Source organism: Bactrocera latifrons, unplaced genomic scaffold (assembly GCF_001853355.1).
Source record: "Bactrocera latifrons isolate USDA-ARS-PBARC rearing strain unplaced genomic scaffold, ASM185335v1 scaffold_2, whole genome shotgun sequence".
NCBI classification, from domain to species: domain Eukaryota; kingdom Metazoa; phylum Arthropoda; class Insecta; order Diptera; family Tephritidae; genus Bactrocera; species Bactrocera latifrons.
In genome coordinates, this window is record NW_017535518.1 from 413,094 (window position 1) to 428,515 (window position 15,422).

At 36.6% G+C, this 15,422-nt stretch overlaps 1 protein-coding gene across 1 annotated transcript; it reads left to right on the forward strand.

The window, feature by feature from the left end:
* The first annotated feature begins 9,580 nt into the window (after positions 1-9,580).
* Positions 9,581-10,648, forward strand: LOC108967846. The gene is made up of 2 exons (XM_018931470.1): positions 9,581-9,858; positions 9,928-10,648. Exons 1-2 carry the CDS (start codon positions 9,639-9,641, stop codon positions 10,572-10,574), a joined length of 867 nt encoding a protein of 288 aa, XP_018787015.1. The 5' UTR covers positions 9,581-9,638; the 3' UTR covers positions 10,575-10,648.
* Positions 10,649-15,422: the final 4,774 nt, after the last annotated feature.

Consider the following 15,422-nt stretch of genomic DNA (forward strand, 5'->3'; position numbering starts at 1 on the left):
TCAATCTAAACTTTCGCTTTAATATTACTTTTCCTCCAAAAATCAATGATTTATTAAAACAATAAATACATTTTTACCATTTTTTTCAAAAAAAAAAAAAAAACTAATGATTGGAAAGCTTCAAATTTATACACGCAACTTTGGAAGGTTAGGACTAACTAAAATGACTCAATTTACCTGTTATATAATATAATTATTGTTACATTTGCACTTCATATTTGACATCATTTTCTACTAAACCCCATTCTTTCTTATTGCGGTCGAGAAATCGAATATCAAATAAAGATAACGGAGGGAAATGAAAACACAAATAGTTTTTCTATTACGTGATATCTATATCCTAAAATGGGCGAAATCGAACTAATATCTAGCACCCAGATACCTATACGAAGATCTCTGTATTTTGGCTGGCTGCTTGCGATCCAAAGAAGTTAAAGTTTTAAATCACGTGGCGTCAAGCGAGGTCATGCAATTGGCAAAACAAGGATGGTATGAGAGAAAACTCTAATCATTGATAGTCTTAACTTTGCCAAACTCGAACCTCAAATAAATACATACGTTAGTTCCCGACAGTTATTCTAATTTTTTCCACACGATTTTGAGAGATTCTTAAGAAGAAACGTATAAAAAAAAACATTGAGCCAGTAGTGGATTTTGGAGGTCATCTGAATCTAACTACTGTGAGAAAAAAATAGTAAGACTTTGCTGTCTTAAATTGGCTCAAAACGGTTTCCCCAGAGCTTTCGTTTGAGCTTGCCAGAAGTCAGAAGAATTGCGCTTTTTTCGGTACGATTTTGATTGAAAATTTGGCGAAAAACACACAAAGACTCAATATAGTATGCCACGGTATATTATCGTGGTGTAAAACCGAGAGTAATCGGTCCAGAATTCCTGATGTTTTTACGAACAGCTTCGCGCAAAAGACTCATGACACTTATATACACACAAATAGTATTCTTTGTTGACAGTTGGGCCGGTCTGAAGGAATTCAGAGTTCACCACACCTCGAAAATCAAAGAAAGCTGTCAACATAACCTTGATTTTTAACTAGTTTGATGTGGTTTTTACGGCTTCGGCCTACCTTTGCCAAGATATTCGGCGGATTGATCACCTGATTCCGGGTCATAAACGTAGATCCATGACACATTGCCAGTAATAACACGTTTCATGGCATCCTGGTAGTTGGAAAGCATTGCTTAACAGAAGTTGACGCGACGCTGTTTTAAGAAAAAGTTTGTTATTTTGGAACCAATCCTGCTTTCACTTCTCTTAGGCCCAAATGATCTTTCTAAATAGTTTTCACTGATTCTTCCGATATGCCAACGATGCTAGTAAGATCTCTGACTGCTAATCGTCGATTCTTAAGCACCAATTGCTTTATTTTAGTGACGTGTTGATCATCAGTTGATGTTTATTTCCGTCCTGGACGTGGTTCGTTGTCAACGCGTTCCCAACGCGTTTGAATAATTTTTACCAATCAAAAACACTCGTTCGCGGTAAAAAATTATCACCGAAGGGAATTTTCATTCTAAACGTCTCGCCATCAGGATTTGATTCCGCACACAAAATTCTATTCAATTACTTAAGGCGCTTCTTATTAATTAATTAATTATAGTGTGCACGCCTTCATATCGCCCCCGGTTGGTATGTGTTATAATTTATTGTACTACTAACTGACTACTGTAGAACTAACTGAACAACCAAGCTATCAACTTTTTATGACATTTTTATGTAATTGTGTGGTTCTGCAGTGTTTTTCTATTGCTTGAAAATGCAAATATAATTATAGTATACTGGCCTCACGTCCATCACTTTATTAAATAACGAAGGCGTGAGAGTCTCATAAAACGGGAGCACGCCTCATTTCAACGCAACCGTCTTTTTACAAGCTTAAATATTTTTATATGTATGCATAACATATGTGTTTATATACCATATATATATAAATAAATATATATGTATTTTCATTTGCCTAAAACTATTAAACCAAGTCTTTTCTTCCTTAATTGCAGTACTTCCATGAAGGGAGTCTCTGAAACTTCATCCTGCTGGTCACCATTAATGTTGATTAAATTCTCCTTGCCACTCCCTACGCTTATGACCAGGCGTCGCAGCATAAGTTAATGACTCGAACTTTATGCGAATATATTTGTGTATATTTCCCTCCTTTGTTTTTATTTTATTTGTTGGCCAAGGCATTACGGCGTGCAACATATTTTCTTAATGCCTCTCAGCAATGAATTTTTTATGTCTAGTTACTCATCACCATAACCAACCTTCAATTCCCTCATTGTTCAATTTTTTTTTTTTGGTATGTCAAGCATTTTCTATCGAAAACCTGCGCTCTTTATTACTCGATAAAGTTGGCATAAATGTAGGCATAACACACTCATCTTCCGCTTAAATTAAAATAAGATTACCAAAGCTTAAATTTTGTGAAAAATTTCAACACTATTTTCTTTCCTTCTATTATATTTCCCAATAAACAAATGTATTTTTCTTCTCATAAACAAATGTATTTTTCTTCTCATGTATCCAGTTCGTGTCGAAATCTTTCATAGTATCGAGTTTGATGCCGCATTCCAAGTGGTTTACAGTTTAGACTAGCGATGAAAATTAAACCATTTCAATGACTTTAGAAGATTTGGTCTCTCCCCGCCATCAGTTCCAGTACATAGGTATGCTCATCCTGCACCATAGGCTTGACTCGGATACTAGTGGCCTCTGGCGACATCAGTTCTTATCGATAGGTATGTTGAATCTGCACCAGAAACTTAATTCGGACAATAGCGGCATCAACTGTAGGCTGAAAGCTGCTTTTATCGATCGATATCCAACCGCAACGTACAAATTCATTAATTTCAGTATTATAGGCTAAAAGAAGGGCTCAACAGATTTTATATATTTTTAGCACCATACCATATAATTCTCAGGAAAGTTGCTCAGATTCAGATCTTTTGCAAATCCATCATTTTTTTCGGTATAAATTTAGCCATGTACAATATGAGGATCCTTGTGTACAGGTATTTTGAGACTCGTCCATCAAGTCCAAAAGTTTTTGAGATGTCAAAATGAAATTTTGCACACGTCCTTTTTTACCAAAGGAGCTACTCATTTGTCGAAACCACTGATATCGGACCACTACTGCATATAGCTGCCATACAAACTGAACAATCGGAAACAAGAGTTTGTATGAAAACTTTTCCATTTGACAAGATATCTCCAAGAAATTTGGTATGAATTATTGCCTGAAGCAATGTTGTAATGCCCGAAGAAATTGTTTAGATCAGACTACTATAGCATATAGCTGCCATACAAATGGAACGATCGGAAGCAGGCCTTTGTATGAAAACTTTTTCATTTGACAAGATATCTTCAAGAAATTTTGTGTGGATTATTGCCTAAAGTAATGTTGTAAATCTCCGAAGAAATTGTTCAGGTCGGACTACTGTTGCAAGTAGTTGCCATACAAACTGACATATCAAACTCAAGTTCTAACTAATTATCCTCAACCTTATATTTATACGTGCTTAAGGAAAACTTTAATGAGTAATGTAAATATGTATGTTTTTGTTGCTTTTAGCTAACATCTCTGGCATTTACATAACATACCCTTCTATATACATATATATTTATTATGGGGCGATGAATCACATAGGCCATTATGTTCATCCACATTCGCGCTTGAGTAAACAGTATTTTCACAATTTTACAATAAACTACACTCAATAAATATCGACGCGAAATGAAATGTATTAAAATACGAAACAATAAGACGCGTTCCGTAACTTTCGAAATCACTGAGTTAAGAAACTGATAAGCCAACAGCTACATACATAAACCCATGTGAAATTTGTGTGTCGCATTGTGTTTCACTGCTCCTGCCACAAGTCAAAAAGACACGAGATTACGCACATTTTCACCTCAGTCGCTTACCACGCCCACACGGGCGCTCGTATACCGACACCAATATTGTGCAATTCTTCGGCTTTCACTCACCTTGCAGTGGAGACCCATAGGCGTAAATCATAAATGACGAGCGTTGCGGTTATGCATGTGCCTCGAAGGCGTTTTAAATGCAGATCCTTTTAATTTAAATTTCGTAGAAAAATTCTCGCTGATGTTGACATCAGCGAAGCGCTGAAGCATGTCGGCAATATGCGAAACTCCCTTTTGACGAGATTTTTCGCCCACAAGTGGCTGCAGTTAACGAGAAGTCTCTTCGCCGTTGAAGCAGTTATTTCAGGCATCCGCTCCTATGTATGCCTTGTTGTAGACATAAATAAATGCATATGATTCAGCAGATTTTTTGCGGTAACAATTTCGCTTGCAGCACCCATAAGTGAGCTCCTAATATAGGGTGAACCTTAAGGAAAAGTTACATATGCTAGAAGTACTATTTAAAATCGAACTTCAACTTGTTTTCTTTTTATACCATGAACAGGGTATATTAAGTTTGTCACGAAGTTTGTCGCACTCAAAAAGAAGCGAACTCCATCCTTCAGCCTCGAAATCCAGTGCACAATAACTCTGGCCAACTGATGCTACTTTGGACTGAGTAAGAAATTGAAAAGTTCTCTCTCGACGAATAAAGACTAAATTCTAAAAGACCCTCATCAATCCAGATGAGATTCAAGCTTATGTACATATTTTTAAGGACACATTATTTACTTCCCAAACATGACATAATAAGTTAATTTATTAAGATTTTGTAAGTCTCCGATTTATGGTTTTCAGAACTTTGGACAACGTTCACAAAACATTTCTTGGCAAGTACGTGATCATTCAGTTAAAAAAAAAAAAACACGGACTTTCAAGAGCCCTCCATGGAACATAGTTGGTTGAACTATGATGTCGTGGAGCCATAAGACAACTATCGGTGAGAGATCCCATTTTTTTCCAATGGCTTCTCTACAGTAGTACAAGCTAATCGATGCTATTTTTGCTCTCTCTTCTATATTCGGATTCAATGAAGGCTTCCTATTCCATCTTAATTCAATATTGAATTAAGTTCTTCAAATTAGTTGTAAAACCTAATTGGGTAAAAATTTTCGTAAAATTATTTGGTCGTGATGAATATTTACTGTAAATAACAAAAATATATTAAAATTTTTCTGAGTATGTGTGTATATGTAAATACCAAAAATGGAAAACTAACTGGGATACAAGGGTTGCCAAATACGTAAAAAAAAAGGCAACCTATATATGATATATAGATGCCATATTAATATTAAATTTATTTTATAAGACAATTTTGTTTTTAGAGTTATCGTTTAAAATTTGTGCCTTAAGGATCACTCTAAACCTGTATAAATTCAAAGCAGTTTTCTCGATGTTCGATGCGTCTGCTATCCTGTATATGTTTATTACAATTTATTAAGGATTTTTGTTCACTTTTTCTCTTGTCACAAAAGCTTTAAGAGAAATTGCCATTGAATATTGATGAATGGCTGCATGAATGATGGGCGTCCATGTTACGCTTGATAGGCGTTAAACTATATAAGGCTGCGCATTGAAATTCAATATGACTGATTGACAAACGTGTAGTTAAATGTCTCGTAGACGCGACGTCAATTTTCATATTGTAAGCCTTTATTGAGTGAAGAGCAGTAACAAACAGCTGTGATGATGCGCAGTCAAGGGATCAGGGTTGCCATAAATTAGAAAATTGTTTTGGAAGCGATAAAAAAGATTGGGTGAATTGATATATAATTCTGAGAGCTAGTCATATGTTCATTTTTTTGTGAAAATAAAGTATGTAAAACTACATAGTTTTAGTGGGAATTGGTAGTTTTGAAGGGGTAGACAGGTTTTAGTCTACATATCGATATGTTACGTTTTAATAAGCTTTGGTTATTAGGTACGTTAATATCGCTCAATGGGTACTGAGCTCACAACCATACCTTTACTATTTCTTCGAGTTTCTTTGATTTCTAAGCTACTCAGATACTTGCCTTAAGTTAGAGTCAAAACATTCTTTTGAACTCAATATTTTTCAGCAAAGAGATGGTCTTTAAATTATTCTGATAAAAATTTAGATATGTACCATCTGATCAAATTTGACCCGGACTGACAAAAATTTTTTTTTTCGGTATTATCGCCTTCAAAAGAAGCTCTTGATTCACTACTAGCATGTCAATGCTTAATTAAATTTTCTTATCATTTTTATAGCCTCGGAGGATGGGAGGCCTTCATCTTGTTTTTCAGCGACCCGTACCAAGAACTTATCAGTTTTATTATAAAGTCATTAGCTAGTCAGAGGTTTTCAGAGCGGCTACTCCGAGGTTTAGGCTTCTTGAAGAGAAGAAGCGAGAAATGCCAAAGTTCGGTGTTATCGTTATTAACAGATAGAGGAGGACTCCAATTAGGCAGGTTTTCGATGACTTCGAGACCTTCACTTATTTCTTTTTTCCCACTCAAATACTTATGTCCGTGATAAAATAGAGCACCTAAACACTTCTGCAAAAGTTGAAATTGACTATTCTAGGTCAAATGTGATCATATGGTATATACTATAATTTAAGTAGAATTTAGTTTTGCGCGCGTTGCCCACCAATTTAATGTGCCCACCAAGCCACAAATGGTTGATGAAATTCAATATAAGAACACACTCGAGTACACACGCGATGTTGCACCATTTGTAAGCACGCTAATGGCGGTATGAACAAAGTATGCCTATCGAAATTGCGCACGTGACATTAATTTCCATGAGCGAAAGTCAAGCGGCTGTTGTCGGTATCTTGGAGTAGCCGACGACAGTTTTGATATCTTTCGTTATGGCGTTGATAGCGCCACAGCTGTGTCGGCGCCACGCGTAACCACGCTGAACATTTACCAGTCGCAAAATATAATAGAAACATATATACATAGATACGTACATATGTACATACTAATGTCTTAAGGCTTATCAAGAATTGTTTTGTCTAGAAAAAAAAAAACAAAAAAAAAAAGTATCGATAGGACTTCAATTTAATGTCAACAGCATTAGCGTCTAGCGAGAGGATATCAGAAAAATGTTGGGAGGCATAAAAGAGGGAGAGAGGGCGACACGTTTAAGTGGCTTCATGTGTTTTCATTTCATTTATATTATTATTTCGTTTTTGCACTCGTCTCAAACATACACTTGTAAAGAAAATGTCCGCTATCCAGAGATATAACGTGCAATAAAAAGGAAATTGCTGAAACATAGATAATTGTAAATGTTAAAGAAGAAATTAATTGTTTCTAGGAACACCACGCTCATCGGCTTTTTTGTTTTGTATAACGTTTAACTCTGTGCATAGCCTCAGATTTCAGTTAGATATATTTGAAGCAAAAAGTACTTAGGCATCTCTTTTCTGACGCTAAAGTTTCATAATCAACAGAGCTGATTTATTTATGTGGCTGATGCCAAGAGTGGCTGACACTTGGATTGATAAAGATCAGTCTTTTGTGAATCCAGAAAAATAATTCTAGTAGTTTTAAGTATCGACAAAGTGACTTCTGCTCATTACAAATCTGCTCAGATATTTAATTTCAAATACCATCAGCTCAACTGGATATCTGGAGGTATGGAATCTAAGATGGTTTAGCCTTAATCTCAAAACGCACTAAAATCTAGAAGTAAGTACCATATTGAGATGTTCAAACTCGTCTTTTGTTTTAATTTCCAGTTAGAACCCACATAATTAAGGAAAACTTAATCTTGGTTAATTTTGCTGAGAACGAAGAACTGACTGCTTCTCTTGCAATTGATCTTTGGGCTTAGGAAGCATTTTGCGACCACACAGGTACCGATAGCTGTCCAGCGCTCAGCAAACTCCTGTTAAGACTACTTGTCTAACTGTAACTCCCAAGAGGATAACTCCGATACATTCTTATTCCAAGGACACTGAGGTTGAGGTGGTTTTCCTTGCCAACTAAGCTTGGGCTGCCATTTCACTATGGTCTGGCATTCAAAGCAGTCTTATTCATAAGTAACGCGACGTCGTTAATAGTAGAGTTACACATTCCTTATCCATTCTCGAGCGTGCGGTCACGGAGTTGAATTCTGGTATTGGCCAGTACCATTGGCTTGAAAAACGTTACAATAGTCCAGGAAGCCTGAGGATAGTATTGATGGATAGTTCCTGATAATAGACACCAATTTTCTTTCCAGGCCTGGACAAATGCCGAACAAATTTGGAGTCCGTTAATATTTCGTTCTGAAGTCATTCTGACTTTTAAAAACAGTTTTTATAAAGGGTCTTGACAAGTTCACCACCACTCTAAAAACACTGAGAATCGAGTATTAAAAACTGTGCTAGTGCATTGTAAAATTGAGCTTTTTATAATTTTATGGGATAATGCTAAGTAGCTTTGGTGTTCTTGAGGGGGAAATGTATGTTTGACATCGTACTTCATTGAGTGCTGCAATTTATGAAAGAGTGTTTTAGTATTTCATGCTTTCGAGCTTTGGTTTTTATCATAACCTCTCTAAATAGCTAAGGATCGAGTGTAGTAAAACAATGCTAGTGCATTGCACAATTGAATTTCTTATAATTTTTTGGGATAATTCCATCTATTGAATCTATCGGGTTGAAATCAGAAAGCTTTAGTGTTCTTGAGAGAGAGAAATGTTCGTTTGACTTTCGTACGTCGTTGAGTTCTCTAATTTATGAAAAAGTGTTAAATTTTTCATGCTTTCGAGCTTTGGAGCTTTTGAGCTATTGAGCTTTTTAAGTCTTTTGGCATTTTTAAGTTTTGTGGTGATTGTGATTCTTAGTTAAAGACAGACTTAGGTTCTGTGCGCTATTTGCAGTATTTGAGCTTTTTAAGATATATATATTTTTTTAAATTTTAAGCTTTTGGAGATTGTTATATTGATTCAAAAGAATAGATTTTGCTATAAGATTCAAAACAATGGATTTTCGGAGTTACAAAACTTGATATAAGCTCCTCAAACTTTTTCGATATTTTCGAGATTTTTTATTATTTTATTTTTGAGCTTTTTGTGTTTATAAAGCTTTTAATGCTTGTTTATATAGATGCTTACGTTGACTCAAAAACGATTTTCAGAATTACGAACCCAGATTATGGTACTCTATGACATTCCTTAAGGTTTACTATTTTTGAGAGCTCTATAGTTGTTCATGTTTTTGAATTTTCCTTTCAATTTTTTAAGTTTGTTGCGTTTTTTTAATCATATCTTATTTAACAATATCAGATTATATAAGCTTATTACACCCATGTTTAACTTTTTTAGTATGTATTACATACACACACAAAATCATACATATATATGTATATGAGATTATCTCATTGAGATAAAAAGTTTCGTATGAGAACTGTAAGTTTTTGCTAGAGTGCCATAAACAAAAGAAGACAACGGCATTCTTCTTTATTTATTTATTATGTCGATTAATGAACTCAACATTATCTACGAAACAAAGACATCACAGAAAGTTTCGCTTAAATATTACACAATCAGAGAAATATTGCAGTAAATTTAATAAATACCGTTAAGGCTACTGTGACCTACAAAAAAAGTTATATAAAAGCGGCCTAAACTGGAATTAAGGCAGTGCACTTGCAGTACGCAATGCCAAAATATAGTTAAACACTGAGAGGTCTAAAGCTCCGCCAAAGCTAGGAAAGTTAGGAAAGCAAAAGGAGTCAAAATGAAGCTTTTAGTGTATAGCGCGTTGCTACTCGTATACAGTGGCACCTTAGCGCAGGACTTTGGATTACCAAAACCAGTTGAAATTTCGTCACAGAAGCCCGATCGTATCAATTGGCTGCCAGTTTGGGATAGCGATCAGATACCTGGGGATCCGCGACAGTTTGAACGCAATCCGATTTTCAATCCATTACTACCATTCTTTCCCATAAGTCCACAGCGTAAGTAGTTTGTGCGCATTTTGAAAATTTATGAATTAATTTACTGTTGAAAAAACTCCAACCTCTTAGCGAATCTGCGACCCTGCGATGCGCCCAACGGCATGGGCATGCGCAATCTCTTGATACAAGCCAAAGCGCTGCTACCACGCGAACGCTTACGTGCCATTATACGCGGCGCTGCCGAAGATCCCGAAATGGTGGCACTAATCAAATTGATTCAGTCGCCTGATTTTCGCAAACGTACCGCCAGTTTAAGACGCTCGCGCCAGTGGAAAGGCTATCGTGATTATACCTGCTACAAAATGAATTGTGATTTAAAATTATACGACGATTTCGTAAAGAACTTGCTACAGCTTAATGTGTTGACGGAGTCAAAAAAGAACGACACTGACACCGAAGTGGTGAAAGGCCGTCCGGGTATACGTGGTGTTCTGCAAGATATACGCGATGCTCTGCCGCGTCAACGATTGCGAGATTTATTCGAACTTTTAATGTTGCGCGATTGGTATCTGCTGCGTGCGGTACAGCGCGCCCAGAGCTATGAATTTGAAGCTATTTTCAAGATATTGCAGAAGAATCCGGATTATATATATCTGCGTAAAGCGCATGCTGATGTGGGAATGCCAGTGGAGGAGTTGAAGAAGTTAGTCTACTTTGCGTTGGGTTGGCGTGAGGAGGCACTGAATGCCAGTGATGATCTTTTCATAGATATATGAGAATCAGTCGAGGGAGTGTTAGTTTGTGTTTTCATATTTTTGCAAAAGAATTATAAATATGTATTTACTAGTAAGATTTGGTGGAAGCAGATAACTTTATATATAATATATCTGTAATTGTATCACTTGTAGTCGGTTACCATTTATTTTAGGCGATATTTCATTTAATTAGAGAAGAATATTTGAATGAATAGTGCATATTACTTTTAATTTTCAATACTAAATCATTATGTTTCGACTGCTTACTGATCTTTCATGGTCTTTATAGTCATAAGTATCTGTCGTTTCGATCTTCTTTATTGTGCAGTTAGGCCGTGGAAGTTTCTCTGGACAAACAAATTTTAACTCAAACATGCTTGCTTTGAACTAACTTATGAGTAGAAGATCTCACTATCGGTCAAATGTTTAGGATATGTAGTTTTAAAATCCTTTTGATCTATAGAATTGGTTTAAAACTAAACACATATCGAGCTAAGTTTATGTATTTGGTGAATATAAAAGAATTCGACAAGAAAAATAGAAGTTTCGGTTATATTCTGGTAAAGATAAAGGTTATGTGGTTTGCTAGGCTAATGAGCCAAACATAGACCAGTTTTGGTCCTTTGCTAGACCAGATGTTCAGTTAATTTCAATAAACTCTGTGGCTTCACAATCGAACCCCCTTCCAGTGTCCTCGGAGCCGTCATCTGACTAAAAAAAATGCTTCAATATTTTTCTGGTACCTTCTTCTTGACATTTTCTGCAGTCTTCTTGATTTGTCAGATTTATTCTGCAATCGTGTGTATCCACAAAATAGTGAGTATCCGATAACTTTCCTACAGTTCCTTCTATCGAACGCCAGTAGGAACGTTGTATATGTCCGATCTATCAATTTAGACAGAGTTCTGCAGTTTCGTACCCGTAGGTCCTTCCATCGCATTTTGACTTTCTTTTCTTTTCCTTTCCTTTCCTTTCCTCCTTTTTCCTCTTCTTTCCCAATTGTAAAGTGGGATCATGTAGTCGGTGCTTACAAACCGCCATTAGCCACCGAGTTATGCTTGAAAGTTCTAAGTATATAGTATGCATGCAAATTCTCCTGCAGCCATTAGTCGCATTGTATTGCTGGCCTTTCTTACTTTTTCATCCGTATTGTGCCACAGCAGTTTATTGACCAAGGCCCTTGCGGTAGCCTTTTGGTATAGTCTTTAAGAGACAGTTGGGTTCCACTTATCGAATGGTGCCCCCATGGAGGGATTTTCAATTTTCTTGTGAACACAGGCAGATCTGTTTCACCGGATTCAAGCCGAGACCAACTGGCGATGCCCTATTCTGGACTGTACTGAGAGTGATTGTTATGCCGTCTGCATGCGCCACTAACGTGGGGCTTTGCCTTCTAAGTTCTTCTTTGCGCATTTAAGCGTAATTTTATTTTCTTCCTATTCTTATAGAGATCAAGAGACTTCTAACTTAGCGTTGTATGGCAGGATCAGGCTTCAAGAGACTTTTCGCTGTTTTTCAATAGGGACGCTACAAAAGTATGTAGATTGATAGGGACGGCAAAAGACGTCATATTTTCCCCGCTCTTTTGACATTTCTCTTCAGTAGGGTATGCTATTTCATCATGGAAAGACATATGATCCGATAACAAGTTGAAATTTTTAAACTTTGCTTCCGAAATTCGGAGTCAGTGGCCTCAACTTTAAGAGCGCTACGCCCAATTTATGGTCGTCATAATGGTCCTGTCTGATCAACAATTAAGAGTCTAGTGGAAAAATTTTGAGGCAAAGAAGTGCCCGTAGTGTCGAGAATATTGCTGCCGCTAGCGCATAAATTGAGGAGGACCCAAATCAGTTTCTCACGCGTTGGGCATTTCTGTGACTTTGTCAGGCTCTGTGACTTGTTCAGGCATTAATCCACACGTACTCCTTGAGTCACGGCGTTAACATTACTGTTTTATGCGGCTTCTGGGCCGGCGGGATCATTGTCCATCTACCGTGATAATGAAAACCGTCAGGTTACTGTGAACGAATATTTTTGGCCCGAATTGGATGATATGGATAATATGTTATTCCAACCGTAGGGCGCTCCAAGCCATGTCACAATCGATTTATTGACAACCGAGTTGAAGGTGAACGAGTTACCTCACGAAATGGCTTAGTCAATTGGCGATTTGACGACGGTAGACTATTCTTATTAGGTTACATCAAGTCTATGGTCTTCACCATCAAACCAGTGACGATTGATGACGAATATCGAACTTGAAATTGCAGCAGCATCGGACGATTTATGCTTGAAAACCGTCGAAAATTGGGTTCAGCGTCTGGACCCTGCTCATAATACACTATTTTGCATTTTAGGTGACGATATGTAAATCTATCTTCTTGTTTTATTTCTTTCTGCTTTTCGTTTTGTATTCCTTCTAAGAGCCTCAACTCGGTCTTATTTATTATATGAAAATACGTACGTATGTATTTTAATCAGTTTTTTTGAGTTATACGCATCCCTTGCCTGTACATGTGTAATGGATTTTGATTAAATCCCTTCACAAGCCACTTCAAATATTTTTTCCGCTACTGCACAGCCAACTAATGACTTAATAAAAGCATTTAATTCAAATGAAACATGCTTTTGGGGCTGATGAATTCTCGAAATCTCATGCCGTGCAAGACCAGAAGCGGCACGGTAGCGTGGCCTATATGCAACATGTATTTGTATGACTATGTGCGCTGCCGGTGTCCCCCTTTTGTGCCACCCTATCTCACATTAACACGAAAAAGGCACGCACCACACAAATTGGAAGACTAAACAGCGGCACAAAAAGCTGAAAATAAAATAAATCAACTTCATTGTATTATTGACTAGCAGGCTTCTAATCATGCCTCGATGTTTTTTTACGCCCAAAGGTGTATATGGAAATAAGTATGTATGTATATATATGTAAATATATAGGTGTGTTTGTACGCAGCCATTTGTTTGGTAAAGTTATATGGGGAACGCGCCCAGCTGTTGTTTACACATTCGTGCAACAAGCAATGCCCATGAGCTTGGTGTGCTGCCGTCACAGCTATTGCAGACTGCTCTACCACCTACATATACAGATTGGACAAATGTACATACATATGTATGTATGTATATATGTACATACGGATATGAAAAAACACTCTACCTTTAAATATTTTTATATACAAATATATATTTACATTAATACCTCCACATCCATATGTATGTATGTATCTACAGCTGAGCGTAGTTTTCGCCTTTCCTGGCACAATCCTTTTCAATTGTTATGCTTCTTCCACATTTTTCTTTTTGCTCTTGTTCTTGTCAATTTCTCAACAACATTCGCATTCATTGTAGATGTGTATAAGAGACAGATCTACAGCTGAGCGTAGTTTTCGCCTTTCCTGGCACAATCCTTTTCAATTGTTATGCTTCTTCCACATTTTTCTTTTTGCTCTTGTTCTTGTCAATTTCTCAACAACATTCGCATTCATTGTTGAATGGTGTTATTTACTTTGACACGGCTTGCATGGGCTCGAGGAAAAATTTTTTAAATGCAAGTAAATTGAAGAAAATAATATAAAGTGCAGGAAGAACAAATAAAAAGACATTTGTGGCTATTTCTCGAAGCGAAGAGCCGAAATATAAAGGTAATGTACGAAAAATACTGTGTAACTAGTTACTTAAGGGCTAGTGCCGAACCAGTTCACCTGGAATGGGACCAGTTCAATTTGTATTACTAAAACTTCGGTGTGTGTGCAGTTGGGACTTTTACACGTCTAGTTATTTAAGGAGTAGTTTCGGACCAGTTCAACATTTATGGATATTTTTCAATGCGGAACGCAAAAGAAAAGGTCTTATACGAATGTTACTTCATCATTCGGTATTTAGAGACTGGTATTTTCTTCTTGAAGAAATAAAAACCACGAGAATTGCTACTAACTGCTTCATAACTAGTTCCGTTTAGACCTATTCATTTTTGGATAATTTTTAATTTATCTTCCACTTAAGTTTCTAAAGTCTCAACTCTCATCTATTACAAGTCGTTATTTCCATATATGTAGGTTGTTCAGCAACAATTAGCTGAGCCTTGTTATCATTCGGTACTACATCTAAAAGAACTAGTGTTTAACTAGTTTAAATTAGTCACTACTCAAAAATCACACGAGCATGATCATACTTTTTTCAAAAATTTTTAAGTATTTTTAAAGAGTAGACCGTTACTACTTACATTTTACAAAAATGCATTTCAGCATGAATGCAAAAGTCTTAAAAAATTTTCAACTATTTTTAATGACTAGTCCGTTACTAGTTACAATGAAACTAGTTGATATTTATAAAAATAAAATCCTAAAATCTAAAAACTTTTAATTTAGTTTTCATCAATGACTAATTCAGATTCTTCACATCGTAGTACTACACCAAACCGAACCAATTTTGAACTACTTTCACATCTCTTCGTTTCTCTGCTGGCTATAAATGAATATTCGTAATGAAATCTGCGTCAGTGTTTATTTTTGGGCACTACGGCTGGAAATGCCACTTACTCAATCACCCAGGCATTACCGCACGGCACCTCACTGGGTGGGAGAAAGAAGAGCTACCGGCGACCGCGAACAGCAGCCACTTGAAACCGCTAAATGTGTGGAACACCCAGCAGCTTGCAGCACTCACTACTGACGCCGGTTTTGTGACCATTATTGTTGTTGTTGTTGAATGTTGCCACTGGCTGTTGTTAAATGCGAGTGACGTAAAGAATTGTGTTGCACAAATTGCATACAAGTGTGTGTGTGTGTGTTGATGTTTTATTGCAGTGCGGTGTTAAAAGAGATACAGAGTTTTATGTAAAATTTTCATTTTCTTTTTATT

Coding starts and splice junctions, on each gene's coding strand:
- LOC108967846 (XM_018931470.1), top strand. CDS start 9,639: ATGAAGCTTTTAGTGTATAGCGCGTTGCTACTCGTATACAGTGGCACC. Junction 9,859..9,927: donor CTTTCCCATAAGTCCACAGC/GTAAGTAGTTTG, acceptor CCAACCTCTTAG/CGAATCTGCGACCCTGCGAT.